At 45.3% G+C, this 25,363-nt stretch overlaps 1 protein-coding gene and 1 long non-coding RNA gene across 4 annotated transcripts; one reads left to right on the top strand and one right to left on the bottom strand.

The window, feature by feature from the left end:
• Positions 1–539: 539 nt before the first annotated feature.
• Positions 540–1,485, bottom strand: LOC119252747 (uncharacterized). Its single transcript, XR_005126909.2, has 3 exons — positions 1,423–1,485; positions 928–1,023; positions 540–767 (listed from the first exon to the last, which is right to left on the bottom strand). It is a non-coding gene; the product is annotated as an uncharacterized LOC119252747 (long non-coding RNA).
• A 213-nt stretch (positions 1,486–1,698) lies between these two features.
• Positions 1,699–24,625, top strand: ZNF445 (zinc finger protein 445). 3 transcript variants are annotated; one of them, XM_037527314.2, is made up of 8 exons: positions 1,699–1,910; positions 6,611–7,177; positions 10,380–10,548; positions 10,895–10,965; positions 11,250–11,376; positions 11,850–11,960; positions 12,841–23,128; positions 24,588–24,625. In XM_037527314.2, the coding sequence occupies exons 2-7, from the start codon at positions 6,749–6,751 to the stop codon at positions 14,994–14,996; spliced, it is 3,063 nt and encodes a 1,020-aa protein (XP_037383211.1). In that variant the 5' UTR covers positions 1,699–1,910; positions 6,611–6,748; the 3' UTR covers positions 14,997–23,128; positions 24,588–24,625. The 3 variants fall into 3 exon arrangements, with proteins under 3 accessions (XP_037383211.1, XP_037383227.1, XP_037383218.1); XM_037527330.2 differs by lacking the exon at positions 1,699–1,910 and adding an exon at positions 1,927–4,515; XM_037527321.2 differs by lacking the exon at positions 1,699–1,910 and adding an exon at positions 4,522–6,010.
• The last annotated feature ends 738 nt before the right edge of the window (positions 24,626–25,363 follow it).

The raw sequence follows: 25,363 nt of genomic DNA, 5'->3' as shown, positions 1-25,363 counted from the left end.
TTTGACCCGGGTCCCGACCTCCGAAAAATGATCCACCATGAGGGACAATGGTGTGGTTTGTCCCTGGCCCATCCTAAAGGAAAAAAATGACCAACACGGACAATAATCCCCAGGAGACACAGACAAAGGACTGTAGACAACAGAAACAGGCCCGCGGGCTTACCGGAGAGGACAATGATTGTTTCCCAAATCTGCCACAGAGTCCCAGCCTGTGCCTTGGGACAGGTTCCAGATTCCTTGTCAGAACCGGGCCTCGGACGCCCCAGAAAAAGTTGAATTTCTCTAGGCGTCGGCCTCCGCGGGTTTGAGACGTCTCTCCAAAATCCGTGCCCCTGGTCCTCTGGCGCGTCCGCCTGACTCAGCAGGCTCATGAACCAAGAATCAACGTCCTCCTCCGGCCTCAGCCTTCCCCTGACTGTCCCGTGTAGTTATTGGGTATCCCGGACGAGCCCCCAAATGTTAGGCGTTGGCGCCTCAACTCCTTCCGGGGTTCCCAAACACCACACGGAGCCAGAGATGCAAAGGCAAAAAGGCTTTATTGCTAGCTTCAGCTAGGGCCCAACTCTGCCTGGTACACTGACGCAGCAGTCCCATCAGGTTGAGAGAAGGGCCCCTTTGCAGGGCACAAGGCTTGCTTTCTACCATATTGTCGGGAAGTGGGACTTTCCAGTCTTAACACCGGGTCTATTCTGATTGGTTGATCTGTTTTCGTTGGTCTGAGTCTCGTTAAGTTCTGTTTTCCCCGTTTGCTGTGGTCTCTGTGGTTTCTGCACAGAAAGGAAACACAGCTGTGCCCTCCCTAAAATGGCTGCTGCCCAAAATGGCTGCTGTCTTGTTCATCCTCCATGATAAGCCCCTGCCATCCCCTATAAGGAAAGGAACCTTTAAAAAAAAAACCCTGCCTGCTTTTTGCCCATTATAACTTACGTGTTCCTACCCCTCTGCTGTAAGATCTCTTTCTTTGTGTATCTCTTCGGAAATCCTTTACATCTGCTAGATTTGATGCTGCCCCTTCATGAATCACTTAAAAGATAACAAAACATTTACTCAGTTGTATTTCTTGAACAGCAGTAAACAGCTGGAGGCCAGAGAAGGCACGGTTTTTGCAGGCCTGTGGGCTGGGAATGCGCAGTTACCCCCTATGTGGTGACAGGGGAAGGGTCTTGTTTGAGACTAGCCTCCCTTAGGACTGGTTACCCTCTTTCTCTTTAAGAGTTCCCCCGAGGCAGAACAGGTCAGCAGGAACTATTTTGAAAGCCTAGCTTTGGATCCTATTCTTCCCTGGGGTGGGGAGGGAGGCTTCCAGGGTAGCCCTACACACACTCTGGGAGGGAAGTGGGGAAACCGGGAAAGGCTGACAGAACTGCCGTCGGCCTCAGGGCCCTGCAGAGTGCAGAGGCGGGGTTGGGGGAGCCCAAGTACCCGACTCTGGGCTTGGCTCGCAGACCCCACAGCACAGCTTTCAGCCGGGGAAAAGGCGAGACGTTGGCCCTCCTACTTTCCTAGAGAGACCTCCGCGGCCTGGGCGGCGACGCGCGTGCGCGACCTGGCGCGGCGGAGCGTCTGGCCCGGGGACGGCGTGGGGCGGGCCGTGCGGCTTCGGGAGTGACTGTGGGGCGGCCGGGGGCGTCGGTGAGCGGCGCGGCGGCGCGCGGGGGGTGCTGCGGGCTGCCGTGCGGGGCGCGGGGTTCCCGGAAGGCGCGGGACCTGCCCTCGGGGGCGGCGCGTAAGGCCGGGCCCGGGGGCTGCGCCTCCAGCGGGGTTGGTCTAAGTCGAGTCCCCACCGAGACGAGAGCTTGTGTGGATCCGCGTCGCTCGGGGCACCCAGGTGGAGAGAGTAGATTTCTGTGTTTTAGCACTCCTAATTATGCAAACAAAGGGAAGTAATTACAGACAACTAGATGTCGCTGGTGAGTAAGAAAAGTAAAAGTAATTGGAATGTCAAAATATTTTCTTCCTGACGCTTCCAGATTTTTAAAAATGTGTGCATAATTGTGCAAACGCCATTGCTTTTTATTTTTTTTTATTAAAAATACTGTGATGAAACAATGTTGTGGCAAAATATACATGTTTGCCGTTCAAAGGGTATAATGTACTGGCACCAGGTATATTCATATTATTACATTTTGAAAATTATGTCTTGCAGAATGCATTTACTTATACATTGGTTAGAATTGGTGCTAGCATTTGACACCAGGCAGGTGTAATTAAAGGAAACATTGGTCTTCAGGTTTTTCCCTTCTCCACATTGCATGAAACTGTAAGTGCTCAACAAGTATATTTGTATGGGAAATAGCAAATTTTTGTTTTTTAGGGTGATTGTTTCTGTTTTCAAAATGAAAAAGGAATATATAAAATACAGTCTTGAAACATAGGGTACAGCTCTAGTTTCTAAAGCCATCTAGTATGTTCTTCCTAAATTAAAAGGAATCTAGTATGTTCTCCTTCCTAAATTAAAAGCTGTGGTCAGGAGAGAACACCATCCAGTTTCAAACTATTGGTGAGGCGGTCCTGAAAACCCATTAATGTTGGTTTGGTTTGGTTGTTTTGCAAGAAAGTGTCAGCAAGTGGTTTTAGCTGTAATTTGATGAAAGAATTTCAGGTAACTTCCAGCTCTTGCACACATGTATATCTATGCTATCCAGGAAGTAATGATGAGGTTTCTCTTACATATTATGTAAATGCTGAAGCTATGCAGACAAATTTGGGGATGTTTTGAAGATAAAATTCAGTATGTACTTAAAAGGGAAAACAGACACATGAAATAATGTGAAATATGTGAGCTCTGCCTCCTTTAAGTTTTCTGGGATCCTGGTATCCAAGGAGTTATTGGTGCCTAAGCCTTCTGTGATGCCAGAGTTAGATGCTTGAAAGTGAAATCATATTTAACTTTAACAATTTTTTAGTCTCTGTATTTTAATGTTAGAAATAACGTGAAAGAGCTCCCTGAGGTGAATTACTACATGTTCCACAAACTTGAATTTTTGAACTTACACCTTTCCTTCCCTGCACTTAAACCTTTAATTCTCCTTGGTTTTGATAGCCTACATAGCACCTGTCACTGTCTAGCAGCTATGTATTTTATTTCATTGTCTGTCAAAGCAGTGATTTTTGCCCTCTATTTACTGCTGAGACTTTCATACCCGCAGTACAGTAGTAGGTGCTCGATAAATATTTATTGATTTCATGAAAGAATGATTCCAAACTGGAGAAAAGATTGACAGACTTTAATATCCTTGGTTGCCAATTAACCCTTGAGAGCCAAGATAAAGAATAACAGCTCAAACTTCTTTAATCTAAAGCCTTCGTATTTGAATAATTGCAAATTTAACAGCATTCCCTTAGGCTCTTCCCCCAACTTGCCAAAAGTTAGTATCTCCACCTATCACCATAGGACAGTCATCCAGCTTAAGAAATTTACAGTGGTACAGTACTATTAGTTAAACTGCTGACTTTAGTCAGTCATCAGTTTTCCACTAATGTCCTTTTTCTGTTCCGGGATTCAGTCTGGAGCCCCTCGTTCCATTTAGCTGGCACCCCTCCTTAACCTCCTTCAGTCTGTGGCAGCTCTTCAGCCTCTCCTTGTTTTTCATGATCTTGATGCTTTTATATTTTTTGAATGAGCCTCAATTTCGTTTTGTCAGATGCTTCCCCTGTTTGGATTACTGATGTGTCTTATTACTGGTGATATTCATATTGGTCCATTATAAAGATACTGCCGTTTCCATGTAATTATTAAGTATTTGGGGACAGATACTTTGAGACTGCTTGAAAATACCCTGTCTCTCGAACTTTCACTCACTAGTCAGCAGCCATTGGTGGATCTTGCCTAGTGTCTTCATTAACTGTAGTGGTTTGATGGTGACTTTCATTTCTTTCTACACTTATTAAATGAACTTTTTTGGTGAGAAAAAGTTGTGCCTTATTCTCCATTTGTTTATTCATTCAATAAGTTATATCAGTGAAATATTGGACATTCTTTTCTTTCCCTCTCCATCACTGAAATCAAGTACTTCTTCAAGAGCCTTGGTTCCCTTTATTGGAGAACAGTTTATAAAAACCAAATTTGGGACACTAGGTTTAAACTTTCCAATAATTATTAAATTGGTTTTACATTATTAAATATATACTGCAAACAGTTTTCTTTAGTGGTGAGACTTAGTCATTTGCTTATTAACAGTGTATAAAATAAACCTTACGTACACTTAACACTGGTGGGAAAAACAGAGAGTAAGAGACAATGAGAGTTTTAAAAGGAAGAAAAGTACACTGCATAGGAGATGAAGAAACAAAAGAAGAAAATGTCCCTGAAAAATATCCATATGATTGCTTGGGATTTTTCCATATCTTTCCGAGGCCATTTTCATTGTGGGGATGAAACTGAGTTCAGATATGAAGCTCTGGGAGACACGGCCAGCTTTAGCTCAGGTTGCTGCAAAGCCCCAAGGCCTCCCATTTATTAGCAAGTTGATAAATGAAGCTTTTCTTCTGTCTTCAAAAGCTTCTTTCCATTTGGTAAGTTACCTGATTTTCTTTTCCTTTTGCATTTTAAGCTGCAGCTACCGGCCAAGAGTGTGCTGCTTCTGCTCCACATCCACCCCTTCACTTTAGGGAGCTGTAACTTATTTGATTTGTTTTTTAGGAGAATTTGTTTATTAAGGAGCCAAGAGTGTGCTGCTTCTGCTCCACATCCACCCCTTCATTTTAGGGAGCTGTTACTTATTTGATTTGTTTTTAAGGAGAATTGTTTATCACTTTGCTGATTATAAAAGTAACACATAACACTTTAGGGTACATAGATAAATAGGAAAGCCCTGTCATTCTACCTGCCAGAGGAGATAATGACTGGAAACATTTTGGTGGAGAAGGCTTAGGAATTTTATTCTGAATACGCAAGCTCTGATTTATTTTAAGGCCTAAATGTTTCCCTAAGTGTAATTTGGAAAACTTTTAAATATACTTTTTATTTTGGTTATTTGGGAAAAGACCAAACATATGAAACAGAAAGTAACAGGCAGGCATATTTCCAACACAGGCGTAATCACTTTTGATTTGCTTGCATTCATCATTTTTTTTCGTAGTCTTAAAGAGGACTCATGCATAAATGTGATAGTAAAACATCAAATCACCATAAATAGTATTTATAACAATTACTATTCCCAAATATTCCAACCCCCCAATTATTAACAGTTTTTGTTATCAAGCCAAGTTACTACAAGGTTGTGAAATAAAAGCAAAAGTGATTATTTGGTGACTGGGGAATCTCATTTCTGGCACACAGTCCAGGGTAGTTCTGAAGAGTGTACAGGAGAGGGGATTTGTACTGAGATTTTCATATGAATCTTGAAGAATTTAAGCCTAAATGACAGTCTGTTTATAGTATGTAATAATTGATCAAAGGCCAACATCTTTATAGTTCATTGGAATTTACCAAGTCTTCCCTATTACCTATAAAGTCCTTACTTTCAGTAGGTCCTGTTTATTATAACATTCAGAAGTTTCGTTTTTAGTTGTCAATAGAGTGAAAAGAATTCATCAATACTGTTAGTGAAGCTTAGGGTTTCCCATCTCTAAGATGGAGCTCAGTTCACAAAATGCCATCAGTGCTGCTAAATGTTCACACAGTGAACGCTTCTAGGCCATTTTTAATTTATTTGAGTACTTATATGTATTTCACACATGTACATGCTTATATGCACATAGGTAACACTGGTTTTTTCCCTACAAATTACATCTAGAATGCACTTTTTAACTTAGCGTATGTTTTTGCTATGGTTGGTAAAGGCAGTCAAATGCAGTTTTTCCTCTCTGGCATACAGGCTTTAGAGTGGCCTTGAGCTGGCAGCATTTCTTTGCAGAGAGATAAAGTGCTCTCACAGCCGGTGTTGGACTTATGCCTTGCGAAGGAGTGTCTTTTCCTGCATAGTGCTCAGTGTATATCCCTTTATATTGCTTAAGAGCCAGTGTCAGTGACCATTCTCCACTGCTTTCTGTATTTCAGACTCCACAGGTGAGAGATTGAAGTGTGGTTCTTCTGTCCACACCATCTACCCAGCTTTGGCTGCAAAGTGGACCTGTTGGTCATGGGGGACCTGTGGGTTGCAAGGGGTTCATTCTTGTATACCCTCTCTCCTCTCTTGCTTCAGTAAACACTCTACTGCTTGAGTCTGGCGTGAATGTTGTCCGACCATTCACACCGTGGTCTCCTCTGTAGGTGACACTTCTCTGCTATTTTTAACCTTGACCACATGCCTAACCATCCTGTAGAGAGGAAATAATTATGTTGATACTTAAGGGTCTAATTTAGTCTTTTTGTATTGTATGGTATTTGATTTGTAAACTGTTGTACTTTTATTTCGCTTCATTGATGGGCAAGTCGGTTATTTTCCATATTGTATTATAGTGAACACCTGTGCAAATGTCTGTATATCTATGCAAGTATTTTTCTGGGGAGATTCCTAGAAGTGAAATTCCTGGGGCATAAGTAACAAGACTTTTTAGTTTTACTTGTGTGCTCTTTGCTCTGTATCTAAAGATGAGCCGAACTAACAGAATCTAACTGCGCCATCATTTTCACATTCCTCCTGAAAAATAATATCGGTTATTTCAGTCTCTTGCCAGTGACATATGATGCTCCAGCAAATGGCATTGCCACTGAAATGCTGAAAAGATACTCCTGAGGTCCCAGCAGCAACACGGCTAACACAGACTTGTTTGCCCTCTGCTGGGTACACCCTGAACGAGAGTGATGACTCCAGGCAGGTGGTATGCAGTCCGTCCAGCTCAGGCCCAGGCTTCAAGGGAGCGGGGGCGCCTGCAGATGGTAAAGAAGGAGGAAGAGGATGAAGGCTACACTGCAGTGCAGGTGGCAAGGCCGCAGACACTCAACCGCCCTGGCCAGGAGCTTTTCCGCCAGCTCTTTAGGCAGCTTCGCTATCATGAGTCTTCTGGGCCCTTAGAGACTCTCAGCCGGCTCGAGGAGCTCTGCCGCTGGTGGCTGAGGCCTGATGTTCTTTCCAAGGCCCAGATTCTGGAGCTGCTGGTGCTCGAGCAGTTTCTGAGCATTCTTCCAGGGGAGCTCCGGACCTGGGTGCAGCTGCATCACCCTGAGAATGGTGGGGAGGCTGTGGCCCTCCTGGAGGAGTTACAATGGGACCATGATGGGACTGCATGGACGGTGAGTGTGAGCAGGTGTGTTGGGTGCTGATCTCTGCCTGGCAGTGATCCAGCTTGTCTGGGTTTGGGATGGCCTCTGACTCCTCAGCATTGAGCAATGTAGGAGAACTCTTCCTTTCTCATTCCCATGGCACCTGAGAACTAGACCCCAGGCTGAGGACTTTCTAGCCGACAGGCCTCCCCGTCTTCCCAAAGGAGTATCCACTCCTGGAAGAGGGTCAGCAAGTACCCATAAGTAAAATTACTGAGGTTTTGACCCAGTAACTTAGAGTAGAAAAAGTTCATCTCTGCATATTATCTCATTTGACTCATTGACCTGTTCAGTGAGGGTGACGTCTTCCTTGTAAGGTGTGGGGAGCATTAGAACAGGACTCTTGGCTTCTGAGTACATGAAGGGCTTAGAAGAGCAACCTCCATATACCATATTGCTTCTTTCTCAATACGCTTTTGAGGATTTGTTCTGTGCTGGGGAGAAAGGGAGAAGAGTGCTGAGGGATAGCCCAGGGCCAGGAATTTGGAAGACCTCAACTTAGATTTCATTCCACAACCTCAGTATCCTTGCCCACATTGTACTTTTCAAAGTCTTGGTTTATTGGGAAAAAAAAAAAAAGCAAAAATAATCTAATAGTGCGAATTTGTTCATATGTATTTGAGTGCTTACCAGGCCTTAGTGCTGGAAACAGGTGGCATTGGTAGAGCAGCAGGTCATTTAACCCTTTGCACTCCGAACCATTCTGGACATTGGCTACCAGGTACTTGACTCTACTTTGCGGCGGAAACGTGCATTTACAGACCCTCGTATTATTTAGTATAATTTTGGAACCAAGTAACGTATTATAATGATATTGGAGTTACATGAATTGGGTGACATCGAGGAATGTATATTTGCAAAAAAAAATATTTTATTGTTTATAATTTTGTACAGTATGATAAGTTTTGTAACACTCCCCAGTATGCATTGCAGGCTGATTAGTGCATGTTTGACATGTCTGTATAGAGGTCTATCTGGAGCTCATCTTCACTACTACTTGTGTCATGAGACTCATTCGTGGTTGGACGCTTTGCCATTGTTCTAATAAAAAATTTGAACAAATGCATGGGTTGAAAATTTCTAATTGTTATTACTAACTGACAAGATGATATTTACCAAAATAGCTTTCACCAAACAATTTATTCACTAAGAAAAGAATCACTTTTCCGATTTTCTCCTCGTTAGATCTATGTGCACTGCTCGAAGCTTCAAACCAAAATGAGCTCAGCTTTGAAAATCTGTTCCTCCAGATGTAGACTTGTTTATTTGTAATTACATATCTTACTATACAGTGCGCGCTATGTTCGAAAACCGACCTTTCTTCTACAAACTCCCTTATCGCTCTTTTCAAGTGGCGTTGCGAAGTGCTCGGACCGTCGTGAGCAAGCATCTCACATTCTCGTCCGACACAAAACCCGCTGACATTTCTTGTATATATCTTAGTAATTTTACGATATTTTGATTTAATTTCTTATGCCATTTCAAGATAAAACTTCAGGGAAACATGCATGTCTCAAAAAGTTGTGTTGAAATAACTCAATTCCCCGTAATCAGTAATAAATTGCAATGTCCCCTGAGAGGGGACATCCGAGTGATATGCTAGAATTCCGATGTCCCCTGAGAGGGGACAGTGGAGTGCAAAGGGTTAAAGTGCCCTCCTCCTGGCCCCTCTAACCCACCCAGGTGGATTTCCCAGTGCTTCCTGTATCTGAAGTTTTTTTTTTTTATGAGCATTTATCATTTTTGTAGACTTCTTTAATATTATTATTTCTATAAAATATGTATAATTCTACATATATGGCTCATGCAAAAGGAACATTACTTTTAAGATTTTTGGAGAAACTTTGGACATTCCCCCAAATTTAATATAAGCATCCAAAAATTTAATATAAAAATTCAATCAAATAATGCATCTGAACATGGCATACCAGCAGTAAATGGTAATAAATCAATGTTAGGAGTGACTAATTATAAAGACAATCTCTTTGCTTAATATTGGATACTAATTTTTAAAAATCTAAAAGCACACTCATCATTATAAACCAAAATGATGGGATGTTCAAAATAATCTAAAAATAATTTATTAAAGCAAGTAAGGCAAGCAGTAGGTATAAACTTGTGGCTTGGTTATATTCAATTCATTTAGAGTTAGATATAAAGTTCAACCATAATGTGAAAACATTGCCAAATGAGCAGAAAGGGCTAGCAGAAAATTGGCAAACAGAAAATAGGGTCTGGGAGAAAGCCTCCTTATTCTGAAAAAATGAACAAAAATTCTCAAGATGCATATGAAGTCATAGGATCACCTTTTGGTTCAGCAGAATGAGAAACTAGGGCCTGAGAACATTTGTCCTCACACTTTTGGCCCTTGCTTCTGTATTCTTACAGTTTCTTTGTTTGTCAGGAGGGTAGCTCTATATCAGCTGTTTAATGACCTCAGGCTAAGATTTGTCCATGTACATGTAGAGAATGAGTTGGCCACAGAACCAGGAAACTTGAAGCTCGTTAATTGTAGTTTCCGTTACTCACACAGCAGAGATAGCCTTGCCTCAGACAGAACTAAGAACTCTTTGAAGTCCCAGAACAAGGAACTCTTCCTAGGTCTCTGCTTGGATGGGTACTGCCATTTTTTGTACCTGGGACTTTTTCTTCTCTGCTCCCATGACTGACTCCCAGATGGCATTGTCTCTCTAGTCAGGCTTGTAGACTGGTAGCCTCTTTGATGTCACTTTTTATGTCATTGCCTAGAGCATACGTGATACATGGTAGACATTATCCAGCGGCATCTGTGTTATGAACCATTATGTGTTTAACTCTCAGGGATAAATTTCTTCTCTCATTTCTGAGTTCCAGGCCAGGGGTGGGGGCTGAGGGCTGATGACAAATGGCAAAGTGTCACTGCACTCGCGGCCTGACCCCAATGCTGTGAGCGACTTGCCAGTTGCAGGTCGAGCTGGGAGCACTCCATCTCTCTCCCCTGGGTCTCATGCTGGAGCCCAGGGATATTAAGTGCTCAACGACTACTTCTCCTTTTTCTTTTCCTCTCTGCATGTAGGCAATAAGAGGACTAGCTCCCCTGGACCTTTGCCTTTTAGAGACTGGCCATTTGGCCTCTTCTTTGAGTTTGCTTTCTGGTTCCTGTGGGGCTCCTCTCACATTTTCTTCTCACCAGGACCCAGCCCCTGCCCAGAACCCGGATGTGCAATGGATGGGTACGAGAGCCCTTCAAGCCACACAGACATGGCCCTCAGCCTCACCTCTCAGGAGCGGCTCTGTTCTGGGGGACCACCTGGAACCTCCTTCTGAAATAGGAAAACGTGACTTCCTGGCTGGGCAATCTGGTACTCGCCGCCTGACCCTGAGACCCCCGCCTTATGCCACAGAGCCTGAATTTCCTATAATGTCATCTTCTCGCCATCTGTCCTCTCATGAGAATCTCATTTTGTCTGCCTTAGCTCCGTATCCTTTCTACCCCTTCTGTGGCCCATGTCTGGCCAGCCCCTCTTCCCCTGGAACTCCCCTACCCCCCCCCCCCCCCCCGTTGCCCACTCCCAGCAGACTGGGAAAATGTGAAATGGCTGTTTAACACTGGTCCAGCCCTGCCTGTGGGCCCAGATTCCTCTGTGTGGGAGAAGAGTGGGCTTCTTAATAGGGTACACTTTCTCATAGCTCTTCCTTCTCTTTCAGATTCTCCTGCTACCCAGGTTCCTTCCCAGAGAGAGGGATGCCCAGGAGACCAGGAAACAGCCCAGCCTCAGGTGAGCCACAGGACTTTCAGTCCTTCCTGCTATTCCAGCATTGCTGCCGAGTGGAGTAACCGCAGCTTTCCCTCATCCTGGGTCTCTGTCCAGTGACCTCACATCCCCGACCTCACATCCAGAGACCCACGTCCCCGAGACCAGATTATTCCCCTGAGCCCAGAGAGCTTTCGCCCTTATTAGGTCTGTGCTGTATTTACTCAGAGGCAGCCCCATTCCCTTGCCCCCTTCTGAAAGCTGGGACATGTGAGTGGGCTTTAGACAATAGGATTGTATCTTTTCAGGAGGCCCTGACTTTTAAGGATGTGGAGCTGACCTTCTCCCAGGATGAGTGGGGATGGCTGCCCCCTGCCCAGAGGAACTTGTACAGGGATGTAATGCTGGAGAATTACAGGAACGTGGCTTCTCTGGGTAAGGCATCAGCATGCTCATGCTTCCATGTCTTTGCTTCTGTCTTCTTGGTTTTCATTATGGTGCTGACCTGGGCTCTATAATTACCAATCTAATTACTTAATCTATCACCTCAGTTTCCTCTCTTGAAAAAAATGGGGATAATAATGGCTGCATGCTGGCTTGTTATAGGTTTTAAGTAATATATGTCAGTCCCATTCATTTAGACATTCAGAAAATGGTGGCTGATTGAAATGATTGAGTTGTCATGTAGAGAATCCTAGTGATCCTTTTAGCTGTGACTTGACTCAGCTTGTCTAGTCTCTGCTCAGGGCTGTCAGAAATGACTATCTGGGCCTCCTGCCTTAGCTTTCTCCACTTTCCCACTAGCTTTTCCCTCCTGCCTGCCAGGACCTCAGGCCTGAGAGGGTCATAGAGAGTTGGTTTTTATTCATCTACTGTTCCGTCCTGTTTCATTCCTCTCTGTTCTGCAGTAGGGCCATTCACCAAACCTGCTCTGATCTCCTGGTTGGAGGCACGGGAGCCATGGGGCCTGAATATCCAGGGACCTCAGCCCAAGAGTATTCCAGCTGCTGCCCCTACAGGTGAGTTCCAGAGAACCTGCCAGGTTCTTCTCCTCTTGAATCTGCTCTTCTCTTCCCTAGTCTTCTATGCCAGGTAAACCACGGGGACCTTATTCCATTGTTTGCTAAAAGGAAGGTCTTTAACATTATTTTTAAGGAATGCTGGGCCCCTGGGCTTCCTCCCTCCAACTGGCTTATTAGACGTTCATTTCTGGTTCTGCCCTTTCCCCAGTAGCCCTCTCAGTGACAGTTCTTCATTGTTCATCTCTTTTCTGTTGATTGATACTTCTCTTCAGCTCTGCGCTACACTCCACTAACCCCCTTGTCCGCCCCTTCCCGCTCTAAGGAACACTGACCCCACTGCTGCTCCTTTTTGTTGTTTGGACCTTCCCTGTGTAATAGCCTGATCTGCAGACCTGTCAGCCAGGCCCTCCTTGGAACATCACTCCTCACATCCGGGGACCTCCCTGTTGTGCTCTTGTGCCATGATTCCACGCCCCTTTCTTGCTGTTACCCTCCCTGCATCCTTTTTAGTTTTCAACTAGATGTGGTTTCTGCATATATTTGCATGCACACCCATCTTATGTCTCCTGCCTTTCCTGTCATCAGGGATACTCTTCCATGTTTGGACTTACTCCTAACTATTTTGTAAAGGTATTGGCAGTCAGATAAAAACCTTACCACCTAAGGTGGGAGAACTATGGGGACTGTAGAAGGGAGAAATCAAATACTGTACAAAAATGAACAACAGTGTAAGAAAATAAATAAATTTAATTGCATAAAAAAAGTAGAAATGGGAAAACAAAACTACCACCTAAATTCTTGGCATTATTTTGTCCTTTGGTACTTTCTTTAATTCCAAGTATGGGAAAAGAGACTTTTGTGTTTTATTTTGTGTCAGGAGGTGAGCTCCAGATTAAAACCAACAAGTTCATCTTAAAACATGAACCTTTGGAAGGAGCAGAAACCTCAGTCGTGCCATCAGAATGTGATGTGACAAGTGTTTCTGAGGGAGAATCTTTTCAGCAGAAGAGTGGGTTAAAGGAACAATGTGAAAACCCCCTACAGATGAGAGTTAAGAAAGAAGAGACCAATTTCAGACACAAGACAGAAGAAGAGTCTGAAGAATCAGGAAAAAGTAATTATCTTAATCTAAAACATGTTATATATTTGAGAGGTCCCAGAAGAAAGCACTCCCTTAAACATGGCTGTGGCAGACTTTTCAGAGGGAATTCATACCACTCTGAGTACAAGGAATATGGGAAAGGGCTTAGACACATCATGGGCAGGTTTAACCTGCATCCGAGAATTCATGCTGGACTGAAAGGGAATGTGAAGGATGTATGTGGGAAGAGCTCTAGCCTGAGCTCTCATCACCAGCCTGGGCAGAATCTGCACGTGGGGGGAACATCATACAAGTGCAGTGACTGTGGAAGGAGCTTCAGTTGTAGCTCCCATCTTTCATGTCATCAGAGACTTCACTCTCCTGAGAAACCATTTAAATGTAGGGTATGTGGGAAAGCCTTCAGGTGGAGCTCAAACTGTGTGCGACATGAGAAAATTCACACTGGAGTGAAACCCTATAAATGCAGCTTATGTGACAAAGCCTTCCAACGCATGTCTGCCTACCGAATGCACCAGGAAACCCATACTAAGCAGACATTTCTAGAACCTAATCAGTATGAGGATCCTCTCCCGTATGACTCAAAGTTTGATCATCATTTGAAAGACCAAACTGGGGAGAAACCCTTTGACTGCAGCCAATGTAGGAAATCCTTTCACTGTAAATCGTATATTCTAGAACATCAAAGGATTCACACCCAGGAGAAACCCTATAAATGTATCAGATGTAGAAAAACCTTTAGGTGGAGGTCAAACTTCACTCGTCATATGAGAATGCATCATGAGGAAAAGTTCTATGATCAAGACAAATGTAGAGAAGATGTTAAACAGACCTCTGCCTGCAGTCAGTCCCCGGATGTGCCCACTGTGGAGAAAGCTTTTCTCTGCCAGCAGTGTGGGAAAACATTTATTAGGAAGAAATCGCTCATTAATCACCAGAGAATCCACACAGGCAAGAAGCCATACCAATGTGGCGAATGTGCAAAAGAGTTTACCCAGAGGTCAGCCTTTATTGTTCATAAGAAGCAGCATGCCATTACAGGAAAACCTGAGGATGGGCCATCTTTTAGTGAGGACAGAACATTCCAAGTTCCTCAGAGCAGTCATACCACAGAAGAACCCTATACATGTAGCCAGTGTGGCAAAGCCTTCCGTAATCACTCATTTCTTCTTATCCATCAGAGGATTCACACCAGAGAGAAGCCTTATAAGTGCAGGGAATGTGGGAAAGCTTTCAGATGGAGCTCTAACCTCTCCCGACATCAGCGGATTCACTCTTTCAAAAATCGGTATGAGTATCATGGGAGTGGAAACATGCCAAATCTGCAGCCGCAGATCATCACTGATGGAAAGCCTTTCTGGTGCCAAGAATGTGGGAAATCCTTTACACGGAAACGGTCTCTCTTAGATCACAAGGGAATACACAGTGGAGAAAAGCGCTATAAATGTAATCTGTGTGGAAAATCTTATGATAGAAATTATCGCCTTGTTAATCATCAGAGAATCCACACTAAAGAGAGACCTTTTAAATGTCAGTTGTGTGGGAAGGATTTCATTGCAAGGCATACCCTCAGTATTCACCAGAGAAAACATACCAGAGTCGCACAGTCTGAACGCAGCCTGGCTGGGTTATCTTCCTCCCAGGATACAGGAACGAATTTACAGGAATTAAAACCAAGTGGAGAGAAGCCTATTGGAGATTGTAAGGAAACTTGTGACCAGAGCTCCCGGCTCACTGGACTCCTGAACATTCCTGTTGGGGAAAAGTGCCACAAATGTAGCACGTGTGGGAAAACTTTTAGCAAGAGCTCACAGCTGATTAGCCACAAACGATTTCATACTCGAGAAAGGCCCTTCAAGTGCAGAGAGTGTGGGAAGACCTTCAGGTGGTCTTCAAATTTGGCTCGGCACATGAAAAACCATATTAGAGATTAGCCTGGGGCCTGGCAATGGCAGGAGAAGGATCCCTAGGCACTCTGCTAAAGAACAGGGGGAACCCTCACAAAGGTCTCTGTTTTGGAAGCTAGTGGCAGAGAATGCTGAGAGGCTTCAAAAACTCAGGGTGCCCCCCCATCCTACCCACTGGGAAGTGATATGCTAGGAAAGAGCAGCAACATGTTCTTTGGGGCCCTCCAGGAGTAGCCTTGGCACAAAAGCCTGGGGCTCCCAGCCTCAACTCTTAAGAAAGAGACCAATGCCCTTTGTGGTTTGACAACATGCCTGTGGCATGGTGGACTGTGACTGCTGGGAAGAGCCAGTGGATCTTAAATTTCTCCTTGGGTGCTTATTCTGTTTGTTCTTGTAAACAATGGCAGCAAAACAGTAGCAAGAACTCCTAGTTTACCTAGACGTCTCCTGGCAAGCTGTGGCCGTGGCTTCAGCCTATACTGCTGGCTTTTGATTCCTGCCATGGTCACAGGAATCAACAGCAGACAGCAAGTGGAGGAGGGCAGAGTGCTAGTCTCTATCACCCGGCGAATGGAGCTCTACAAGGGCCTCATCACCATCTTCCTGCAGGTGTGCATGGCAGCAAGGGTTCATCTGTTTAACAGAAATGTGTGGAGCACCTATTGAATGCCAGGTACTGTTGTGTGTGCCAGAAAACTAGCAGTGTCTGGAACCAACAATCTGCTGACTTGGATCTTTATAGATGATAAGCAAATGAGCTATCTAGTATTTTGGGTGGTGATATGTGTTGTAGACTTAATAAATCAGCAGTGTGAGAAGGGAGTGTTGGATTGGGAGGTACATTGTGATTTTAAATAGGCTGGTCAGGGAGTGCCTCAACTAGATGAAATTTGAGCATAGGCCTGAAGGCGGTCAGGGAGTGAGCCCCGAGCTCTATAGATTCAGGCATAGGCAGTGGAGACTTGCCTAGTGTCCTTAGGAAATGGCAAGGGGAACCCCAAGCTGGGGTGGTTGAGTCAGCTGGAAAAGGGGCCCGGAGAGCTGGGAGGCTGAGCTTCATGGGTCCTCGCTGGGACTTGGGCTGCTTCCGAGGGAGGTAGGAAACTTTGGGTTGGCTTTGACTTGAGGTGTAATATGGTCTGAGTCTGAAGTACATCTTCAGGGCTTAACTAGAGGAGCAAAAACTCAGGCAAATCATGTAGCAAAAGACTTTTATGCACTTGTCTCTGCTGCCAGTGTCCATAAATGGGATGCTCTCTCCACCCCCATGTCTGAATTTCCTGTAAGACCTCTCACCATCACCAGAGGTGAGTCGGGGCACATTTATGAAAGAGACCATTCCTGTAGTCAGAAGAAACCAAATCCTGGAGTAGCTTCAGTAGAGTCATAATAAAAAATAATCTTACCCATTCTGGCTTGCCACGGCAGGTGAAAATGAAGGCTCTGATCCCTGTGTGGGATGTCACATGGGATGGCCAAGGGGGAGGGAAAAGAGACACTGGACAGGCATCTCCTGTTGGTGTTTGGTACCCACTAGGCTTTGTGTTCTGGAAGATTTGGTCATCTTGACTCTGTACCCCTTCTGCTTTCCCATGGCAATAGTTGCCCACAGCCTGGAATCATGTGTCCTTTCATTGGAACAGTGCCTAGAAGAGTTTGGACAGGGACCAGGTCCCATGTTTTGAGGGCCTAGGGTCAAGGGAAGGTCCTTGGAGTCATCAGGTATTGATTCTAGGTCCACTGTGCTTTTCCTTAGCAGGACATCCTTAGGTGAGTCACTGAGCCCCTGCATCTGCTTCCGTGTAACATTAGAGTAACTTACTGTGCTATCTGGCTCTGGGCTTGGTGAACGAGGGCCCAGCTTGCTAAGGCTCTGGATTAGTTGGCTAATTTATAGGACCAGAGCCCTCACAGAACTGCTACTCCCATATCAGTTGGTGCCACAACCATGGAAGTTCCCCTTTTCTGTCCATATTTTCATTGCTCCACTCCTTAGGCCACCTAGCACATCATAGAGTTCCTGCCTCAATAGAGGTGTTTTTACTGCCATTTTAATAAAATGAGATATACTTATTTTTAAACATTCAAGTCAAAATTTTAAATTCATAAAGAATAAAATAAAAATCAAGTGAAATTCCTCTATACTGAGGTAAGTTGTTAATATTTTGGGATTGTACTGATGCAGTCTGTTCAATAACCTGAGTTTTTAACTAATTCTAGTGGTTTAAATATGTGATTATGAAAATATTAGTAAATATACATTAGCTAAAAGGACAAGGAAAAGTGATTCTTTGGAACTAAAAGTCTGATGATATGAGTGTTGAACTTCACTTGATTGCCTCTCCTTGAATGTCCCTGGACTGACCTGCCTTGTGCTGGCCACCTTCACCTGGAGTGCCAGAAGCACTATTCATGCTGGCCGAGGTCCTCACTCATGAAGGCCTAGTCTTCCCTGATTCTCGCCCCTCTGTACCCTCCCTGGCTGCACCTCCGCTGTTCTTCTAGCTGCTCTGATAGATGTTGTCTGGGTTACTCCATCACTGTAGTCAGACCGAGTACTCTGGAGGCCAGGGTTGGGTGCTTATTTATATGTGGTGTAGAGAAGATTTGCACAGAGTTGCCTCTAAGGTAAGTCAGGATTGGAGTATTTTGAAGCGGCTCTTGAGTGAAATGTTGACTAGAGGCCTCCCACAAGCATGCTTCTGCTAGTTAGGATCACAGCTACGATGATTCTGAGATGTATGGCTCCAGCGGATGGTTTTTGATTGTCTCAGTCACCAGTTGTCCTCTCATACCTCATCCTGCCTGGACAACTTGCAGCCTTCACCCAACCCTGTCCCACTTCATTTTGCTTTGTAGAAGGAACTGACGTTGGGGCTGGGGAGAGGCAGAGGGACTGGACCGCCACAGGGAGGAGGGGTAACAGAAGGTCTTTCAGTTAGCTGTTGAGTGAGCTCATTCCTTCCCTTGCTGGCAGGGACTTTCAGCCCAGACAGGCATGTGCAGAGAAGGACATACAGGGCATGTAAATTAATACGGACCCTCTCACTTTCATCAAGTTCCTGTGGAACTGGGAACACACTGCTATGGGAATGGAAATTGTGTCAACTACTGTGCCAAGCAATTTGCCAGATCTCGTAAAGTTGTGTGTCCTCTACCACCCAACATTTCTACTCCTGAAGAACTCTAGAGAAGCTCTGTGAAGAAGGAAATGTGTATAAGACTTTTGCAGTATTGTTTAGCTGGCAAGATTGGAAAAAGCCTAAATTGCCATCAACAGAAGAACAGGTAAATAAATGGGTTGTTTTGGGGGTCTTTGGAAAGTGAATAGAAAAGAGAGGTACATTTTACATTGGTTTTAACAGACAAATCAAAATTGATGCTGAGCAAGTTGCAGAAGGTATATACAATATACCATTTATGTAAAGTTAAACAACTGTGTCTGTGGGCACATTTAAACTTAGTTGTGTTTCATTTTTTCTGTAAAATGGAATAGTAGTGCCAGCCTCACAGGATGATTGGGGTTGGGGAAACAGTTAATGAAATATTGCATGTAAAGTGCTTAGAATAGTAGCTGGCATGTAAGCATCGTTGGCACAAACAGTGTTGTTACTGTTTTGCATAATATATTTTCAGTGGATTCAAATTATATGAAGTTCAAGTGACATGTACTAGGATGATGTGTGAAAGAGATCCTGTGCCTTTCCAGGGCAGGAGTTGCTGATGAAATCAGGGCGGGTACATGGAGTCTTCTGTTGTCTTATAAAATTGATGTAGATGGGTCAGCATGTTGATTAAACAGGATAGTCTGGTGGTTCCTTTTTAAACTTTGATTAAAATATTTAATAAAAATATTTTTAAGCATGGGCTCTGATACCTGATGATTTTATGGAAACTCTGGCTCTGCTATTTATGTGCTGTTACTTAGAGTGAGCCATTCAATCTCTAGGTTCCAGGGTCTTTACCTGCCAAAATCAGGAGCAACACAAATGGCCAGTTGTAAAGAAATGGTTAAACCAGTCTGGCACATTTTTGGTGGCACACCATGCAACAGTTCAAAAGGGGTATTTTCTCCATTTGTTGACGTGATCACTGGGACATGTAGTTATTAGAAAATAATAAGCCCTATTTCCTTTCGTTCATCCTAAAAATAAGGGAAACCAGAAGCTCTAGGGACTCACAAGTTCAAGGGTCCAGGGGAAGAGAAGCTGAGTCAGACATCCCACTTTGTTAGGGAGGTGAGGAAAGGTCGCGAGTCAGTTTCATAGCATCTACCACACCTTTTAAACCGATTCAAAAACTGCTAAAAAAGCCAGGAAGATTTATATCAGCCAGTATCTAGTTAAGAGCCATGACCCATACCAACTATTTTAACAAAAAGAATTTATAAGAAATTGCTGTCTGGTTCTCTAAGAAACAAGAAAGACAAAAAGAGAATGCTAAGATGCCAGGGGCGGGGGGCGGTGAGTAACTTGCAGCAAGCGGCTGCCCCCCCCACACCCCCCGGACTGGGAATTATAATAGTGTCAACCTCATTTTTGACGTTTGACCACTGACAGCTTTCAAGCCCTTTCCCTTCCCATTCTGCCTCACATCTGGGCCGCTGATAAGCAAGCCCCAGCACTCTCTTTCAGTGCCAGAAGGGAAGTTGGTGCAAACCCTGGCTTTTTATTTTGTGTTGGACCCGTCACTCCTAACCACTATAAAAACCAGAGCTACTGACTACTTTCAGTCAAGGCAAACCAACAGGCTTGGGTTCCTGTCCTCTTCTGCGGCATTTTGTGCATAATAAACTTTTTCACAACCTCTTGATGTGTGTGATGTCATTAGTCTCAACATGTGAACTGATTTGAGCTGGTATAATACTGATTACACCCTCACAGGGCAAGTTACAAAGCAGCAGTGGTGTTAGTAAGGCTTACAGTCAACAGCAGGCTATTAATTTGGGAGAGTCAAAAGTTCTACTCAGGCTTTTGACTGCATTGGGTGGGGGGATTTGATGTCTCTATTCCTGGAATCATTCAAGTGTCAACTGTAATGGATTGCTGTAGTGTCGTGTGGATGGGAAGGTGATCAAATAGCTGTGAACTAGGTTGTGACTAAGGTTGTAGAGTTGATAGTGAAAGCAACTGCTTTGACGAACTCTGCTAAGAGGTGCAGAGAGAAAAAAATCCACCAGATTAGTAACTGCAAACGGTTTATTTGCTCAGCAACACGTGGGAATAATAGTTGCTCTTGGAGTCACTGTGTAAGTGTATAATAATCTGTCTTCAAGATCCATGTGTGTTCTGCAAAGGCCACATAGATGAGTTGAATGGGGCTGTGGTTTCAAGTCTTTGATAGTGGCACTAATCTTGGCATTTTGACAGGACTGGAGTATTACTTCAGGTAGCCCTTTTTTTGGGTAGAGGTAGTTCTAGTGGCTTCCATTTGGCCTTTCCTACCATAGTAGCTTTTATTCCATGGGTCAGGGAACGATGTGGGAATTCTGCAAGTTTCTGAATATCTGTGTTCCAATCTGTATATACTGGGCAGTTAACTGCAGTGTCGATCCAGGAATCTACTTAACCAAAACTCCATTGATTACCTGACCTCCATATGCTCATGCTCAGACTAGGGGACCACATGGCACTTTGAGTTTTCTGCCATTAGTGTCAGTTAAGAACTGTGACCTTCTTCATGGTACACGTAACCTAGTAACCAGGACCCAGCATTGTTTAAACTCACAGGGGACATTCTTGAATGATTGCCCTAAGATAATAGCCCTCATCATAGAGGCAGGCCTGGGGATGCCTAGGAACCATTGATGTGATTTTTGAGACCATGGCCTGGGGTGGTCTGAGAATATTTCCATAGATAACATCATTACATACAACTGTTTACACAAGAAGCTTTGTACACAGATTTGTCTTGGTCGGCGTGTCTCTTTTTGCTACCCATAAAAGTTTTTTATGCCCCCGCTCCCTTTAATCTTATTCCTCTTAAAACTTTGTTGTCATACCGTTGTCACATGTTCATTCACATTTGTTATTTTCTGCTAATAGCAAGTGGACTGCTCTTTGATCAGCAGAGTCTTGCCTTGTAAGCCTGCTCACAACTCATCTCTCTCTCAGCATGTTCCTGGGATGTGTTCCCTGATACAACACAGAACCTCACTCTGGCAATACTGGGGAAGTCTGATTATTACACACTCAGCATGAGTTCGAGTCCCGGCCAAGGAGCTAACTCACATAGTGCAGCAGACCTCTCTTGTCTTGCCTCCTGCTCCCCTCAGCATGGGGACCACACAGCCCCGTCAAGTTGGCACAAAATCCTTATTTCCCAGTATTTGGAAAGAAAGGAAGTGATGCCATCTGCGTGAAATAAAAGGCTGATTGGCAAACAAGGCAACTCGCTTCCTTATGCGACTTCTTTTGTTTTAGTATCTAGAGTTGTCTTAAACTCTATAGCCAAGGATGGTTTATGCTGATATTTATGTGATGGGATTTATCAACATGTTTGTTTCCCTAACGTCTCTGTGATTTCTGACTTTAAGCTTTTAACTCATTGGAAAGAGCATTGGAAATGTCATCAGAAGCTAAAGGTGCTGGGGAGGGAGAAGCTCCTATGTTCGATTTAGCTAAGTAATAATCGATGGAGACAATTTTGAGTCCAAATTGTGTTCAGAAAGCTTCTCACACCAGCTGAAGAAAGCAGACTATTGAAAAGTAAGAATTTTGCTTTGTTTTTGTTTCCAGATACCTCTCAAGTGAACGATTTTGTCTATATCAAAATTCCTTAAAAGTGATCACTATGATTGTGACTTTTGGTGAAATGAAGCCAATTAGAAAACTATGTATGGACGTTAGTGGCAGAATGAGAAAATGTGCAGGAAGCAGGGGCCTCACCGGGAAGTGGCAGAAAGTAAGACGGTCAGATGCCAGAGAACTGAGCTGTGACCACAGGTTGGTGCTCCAATAAGTACAAAGGTCAAAGGTTGATTATTGCCAATCAGAATTTTCAAATGTGTAGAAGACAAAGCCCTCAGAGTCCGTTTTTCAAGAGCTGAATGCTGAGGAGACAGAAGCTAGTAAAATCTTAAGGCTGATAATATTCACAGCCAGCTGAGTTTTCAAGATCAAGTGGGACAAAGTAATGGCATGAGTTAACAACCTATACCCTTGAGGAGACAGAGATGGAGGTGCTGGGGAAAATAGTGGGGGGGACTCACATGGGCCAAGATAAGTAGGGAGGGGATAAGTGGAGAGAAGAAGCAGAGGAGACGGAAGCTGTCTTGTTCACCTTAGCAATGGCCTCGTGCTAGGGACAGGCAGGTGGAAGTGCCTGGGAGGCTCAAGGCCTGATATCAATGGAAGGTCACTGGCGGAGGCTGCTGGTGGGGAAATCCAGGACATAGAAGAGAGTGAGATCAATGGATCACATGATTCAGTGGTGCTTACTAATGGCCCCACATCAGTTGGGTACAGCCAGTGAGAAGTAGGATCTAAAGCTGGGCGAGTTCAAGAGGATGGGCCATTCCATCTCCTGTCAGGCTGGTGGGCCAACACCCTGTGACGCATGGCAGCTTCTGGGTCGCTGGAACAGGAAGACCCCAGGCCAGGAGTGCCTTGGTGAGGATTCAAGATGGGCTTTGTGAGGATCTCAACAGAGGCAACCATGGGGCACAGAGCCAATTCTCATGTAGACAGGCTGTGAAGAGGATGGGAGGCCCAGGGTGAGCCAAATCTTGCTGAGTAGGGAGTGGATCTGTGAGGAATTCCCAGCCCAAGAAGCCCTGACATCCATTATTCTGAAAATGAAGTCGCCGGACCAGAGGAGGACCTCCCCCTTGGTGTATGAGCCTGTGTCCCAAAGAGACATGTTTGTCTATGTACAAACAGAAGCTGCTTATAGGTCATGTGATGGGACTGGCAGAAGCCAAGAGCTGTGGGGCGGGGAAGGGCAGATGCCAGGGACACTGTGACAGAGGGGATCAAGTTGGTGAGGTATGTGTATGACTGTGCTGGAGAGTGTGAGTTCACCAGGCGGAATCTAGGCCAGGGTGGGGTGGGAAACACTTTACACAACAAAGATAAGGTTGCTAGGAGCCCCCCAGTCTTCTGAGGCTCCTCCTCTGAAGCTCCTTCCAACAGACTCCTCCACCTCAGACCTTTTGACAGGTAAACTTCAAACCCTTCCTACCTTTCTAGTCCTCAGCTCCTGGTGGGCCCCTACCTGCTCAACCCAGCGGTGCCCTTGCTACCAGCTACCCTGATTCTGGAAACCTGGGCTGGATGTGCTGACTTCTCTGTGGCCTTATGGACTAGCAGGGGACAGTGGGCCACCCTCTCTGCCTGAAGGCAAATTGAGGGCTTCACATAGGAAGCAGATGTCAGGAAAATGGGATGACATGCTAGGTATATCCCCATTTCTCAGGGGTGGTAGTCACTGTCCATTCTGAGGATGGCAAAGCAATCAGCATGCTTGTTAGCAAGGAAACAGGAAGCGTCCCTACACCAGCTGAGAGGCCCACTCCAAAGGTGGGCTTGAGCTAGAAAACATCAGCTTTGCAGCCCCTGTCTTTCATGGGTCCTGGGAAAGTGTCCACATGCGCATGCGTTTCTTTTTGCTGCTGTTAGACATGACCACACATTCACCTGCTTGGATGAGCCATTCTTACCCCACAGAACCGTAGGTGCTTGGTCCAGCAGCGGGGCTTGGTGCTCTCTGAGGGTCTCACCATACATCAAAGTTGTGTCCACCCTGCGTTCTTCAGCAGAGGCTCTAGGGAAAATTCATGGTTTCTACTTAACGCCTGCCACCAAGTCAGCAACGGCAGGAGTGTCCTTCCGCTTAGCATCTGTCACTTTCCCTTTGCTGCACCTTTGGGCCCCAGTCAGAGAAAGCATCTGCTTTCCAGATCATGCAAGATAATATCCCTCGTTTAAGCTTTATGAATTTGATTATATCTGTAAAATCCCTTTCGTCATGTAATGAAACATACATTTCTCAGGTTCCATGGATGAGGGCACGGCCATTTTGGGGGGACCATTCTGCTGAACACATATACCCATGTTTTTGTCAAATTTGCAAGAGTGAGTTTTGGGTCTTCCAGCATTCTCCATTCTTTTTACTGTAAGAATGTGTTTAAAGCTACTGATCATTGTTGTTCTCTTTACACAATGAGCTTAAGAAGTCTAGTAGGATGTAACAGAGTTGAATTGCATAGAAAATATCAAATGCTATATATAGCACATACTAGTTAGGTTCCATGAAATTGTTGGTATTCATGCATACACACATGCCTCCCCACACCCCTGAGCTAGATCAGGGTGCAAAGTATGCTTCTTAGTATACTTGGTTAAGATAAAAGAGATTTGAAAAGACAATTAAGAAGAACACCGTAGAAATCATCTGGAGCCTCCATTAGGCCTGCTCCTGCTCCTGGGCTTGGAGCATCTGGGAAGGCATCTCCCTGACAGACCTAGCAAGGGTGGCTTGTAGAAATCCAGGGTCTAGTGGCTCCTTTTGACCCCGGTTATGTAAGTGGAGCGCTCCACCCACCCCCACCCCCCCACCCCCGCCCCCGGGTCACATCTGGAAGATGCTCCTATGTTGTCTCGATTTTCTCCCTTGTAGCTATGTCTAGGAATCAGTTTGGACATGGGAAGAAACCTCTAGATACCTTTTACTGGGTAAACGAGGTAACTGGAGAAATCACCCACCCCCCACAGAAGGCAGATGCGCCCGCAGCTTCTCCAGCTTCTCCTGAGAACCCCGGGGAGACGCCCGGGCCTCAGAGCGGGGGTGTGCAGGGCTCCCCTCCGAGGGCTCCGGACCCCGACCCGGTCAGCGTTCCAGGGCAAAGGACCGCCTCTCTCCCGCCCCCTACCGCGCCCCTGAAAGAAGCCGCCTCAAGACACCCCCTCCTCTCTCCACCGACTCCGCGCCCGCTGAGGGCCGGGGCCGGGAGCCCCGCTCTGTTCTCCACGGTTCCTGTCGTCGTCTCGTCCCCAGGAGGCGCCCCGCCCGCCTTCGGCCCCTCGCACCCTCCTTTCCGTCACCAGCCTCCACCTTTCCCGCCAGCCCCTCCGCACCCTGGGCCTTCCCCGGCCGGCTGAAAAATGTGCTGACGGGCAGCCACCGCTTTTCCTTCTGAACTTGACAACGTCTGCCGGGCCGCGCCCTGAAGCTCCTCGCGGGGCCATCCGTGGCCACCGCCGTCTGCGCGGCCCCTGCGGGCACGCGGGGCTCTCGGCAAACCCAACATAAACTCCCCTTCACTTTTGATGCAAAACTTCTAGAACTTCCTTTACCTCCCAAGTCATTCGGTATTTTAACTCTTTGGGGTTCGAGAACTCATTTCTGGTGTTGATGTCAGACATGGGTGTTAGCTCCTCCTTGCTTGGGATGGG

The sequence above is a fragment of the Talpa occidentalis genome, unplaced genomic scaffold, assembly GCF_014898055.3.
Source record: "Talpa occidentalis isolate TD23 unplaced genomic scaffold, MPIMG_talOcc4v2.1 talOcc4.10, whole genome shotgun sequence".
Classification (NCBI taxonomy): Eukaryota; Metazoa; Chordata; class Mammalia; order Eulipotyphla; family Talpidae; genus Talpa; species Talpa occidentalis.
The sequence above is the reverse complement of the archived record's forward strand: the minus strand, read 5'-3'. Positions and strand labels throughout refer to the sequence as shown.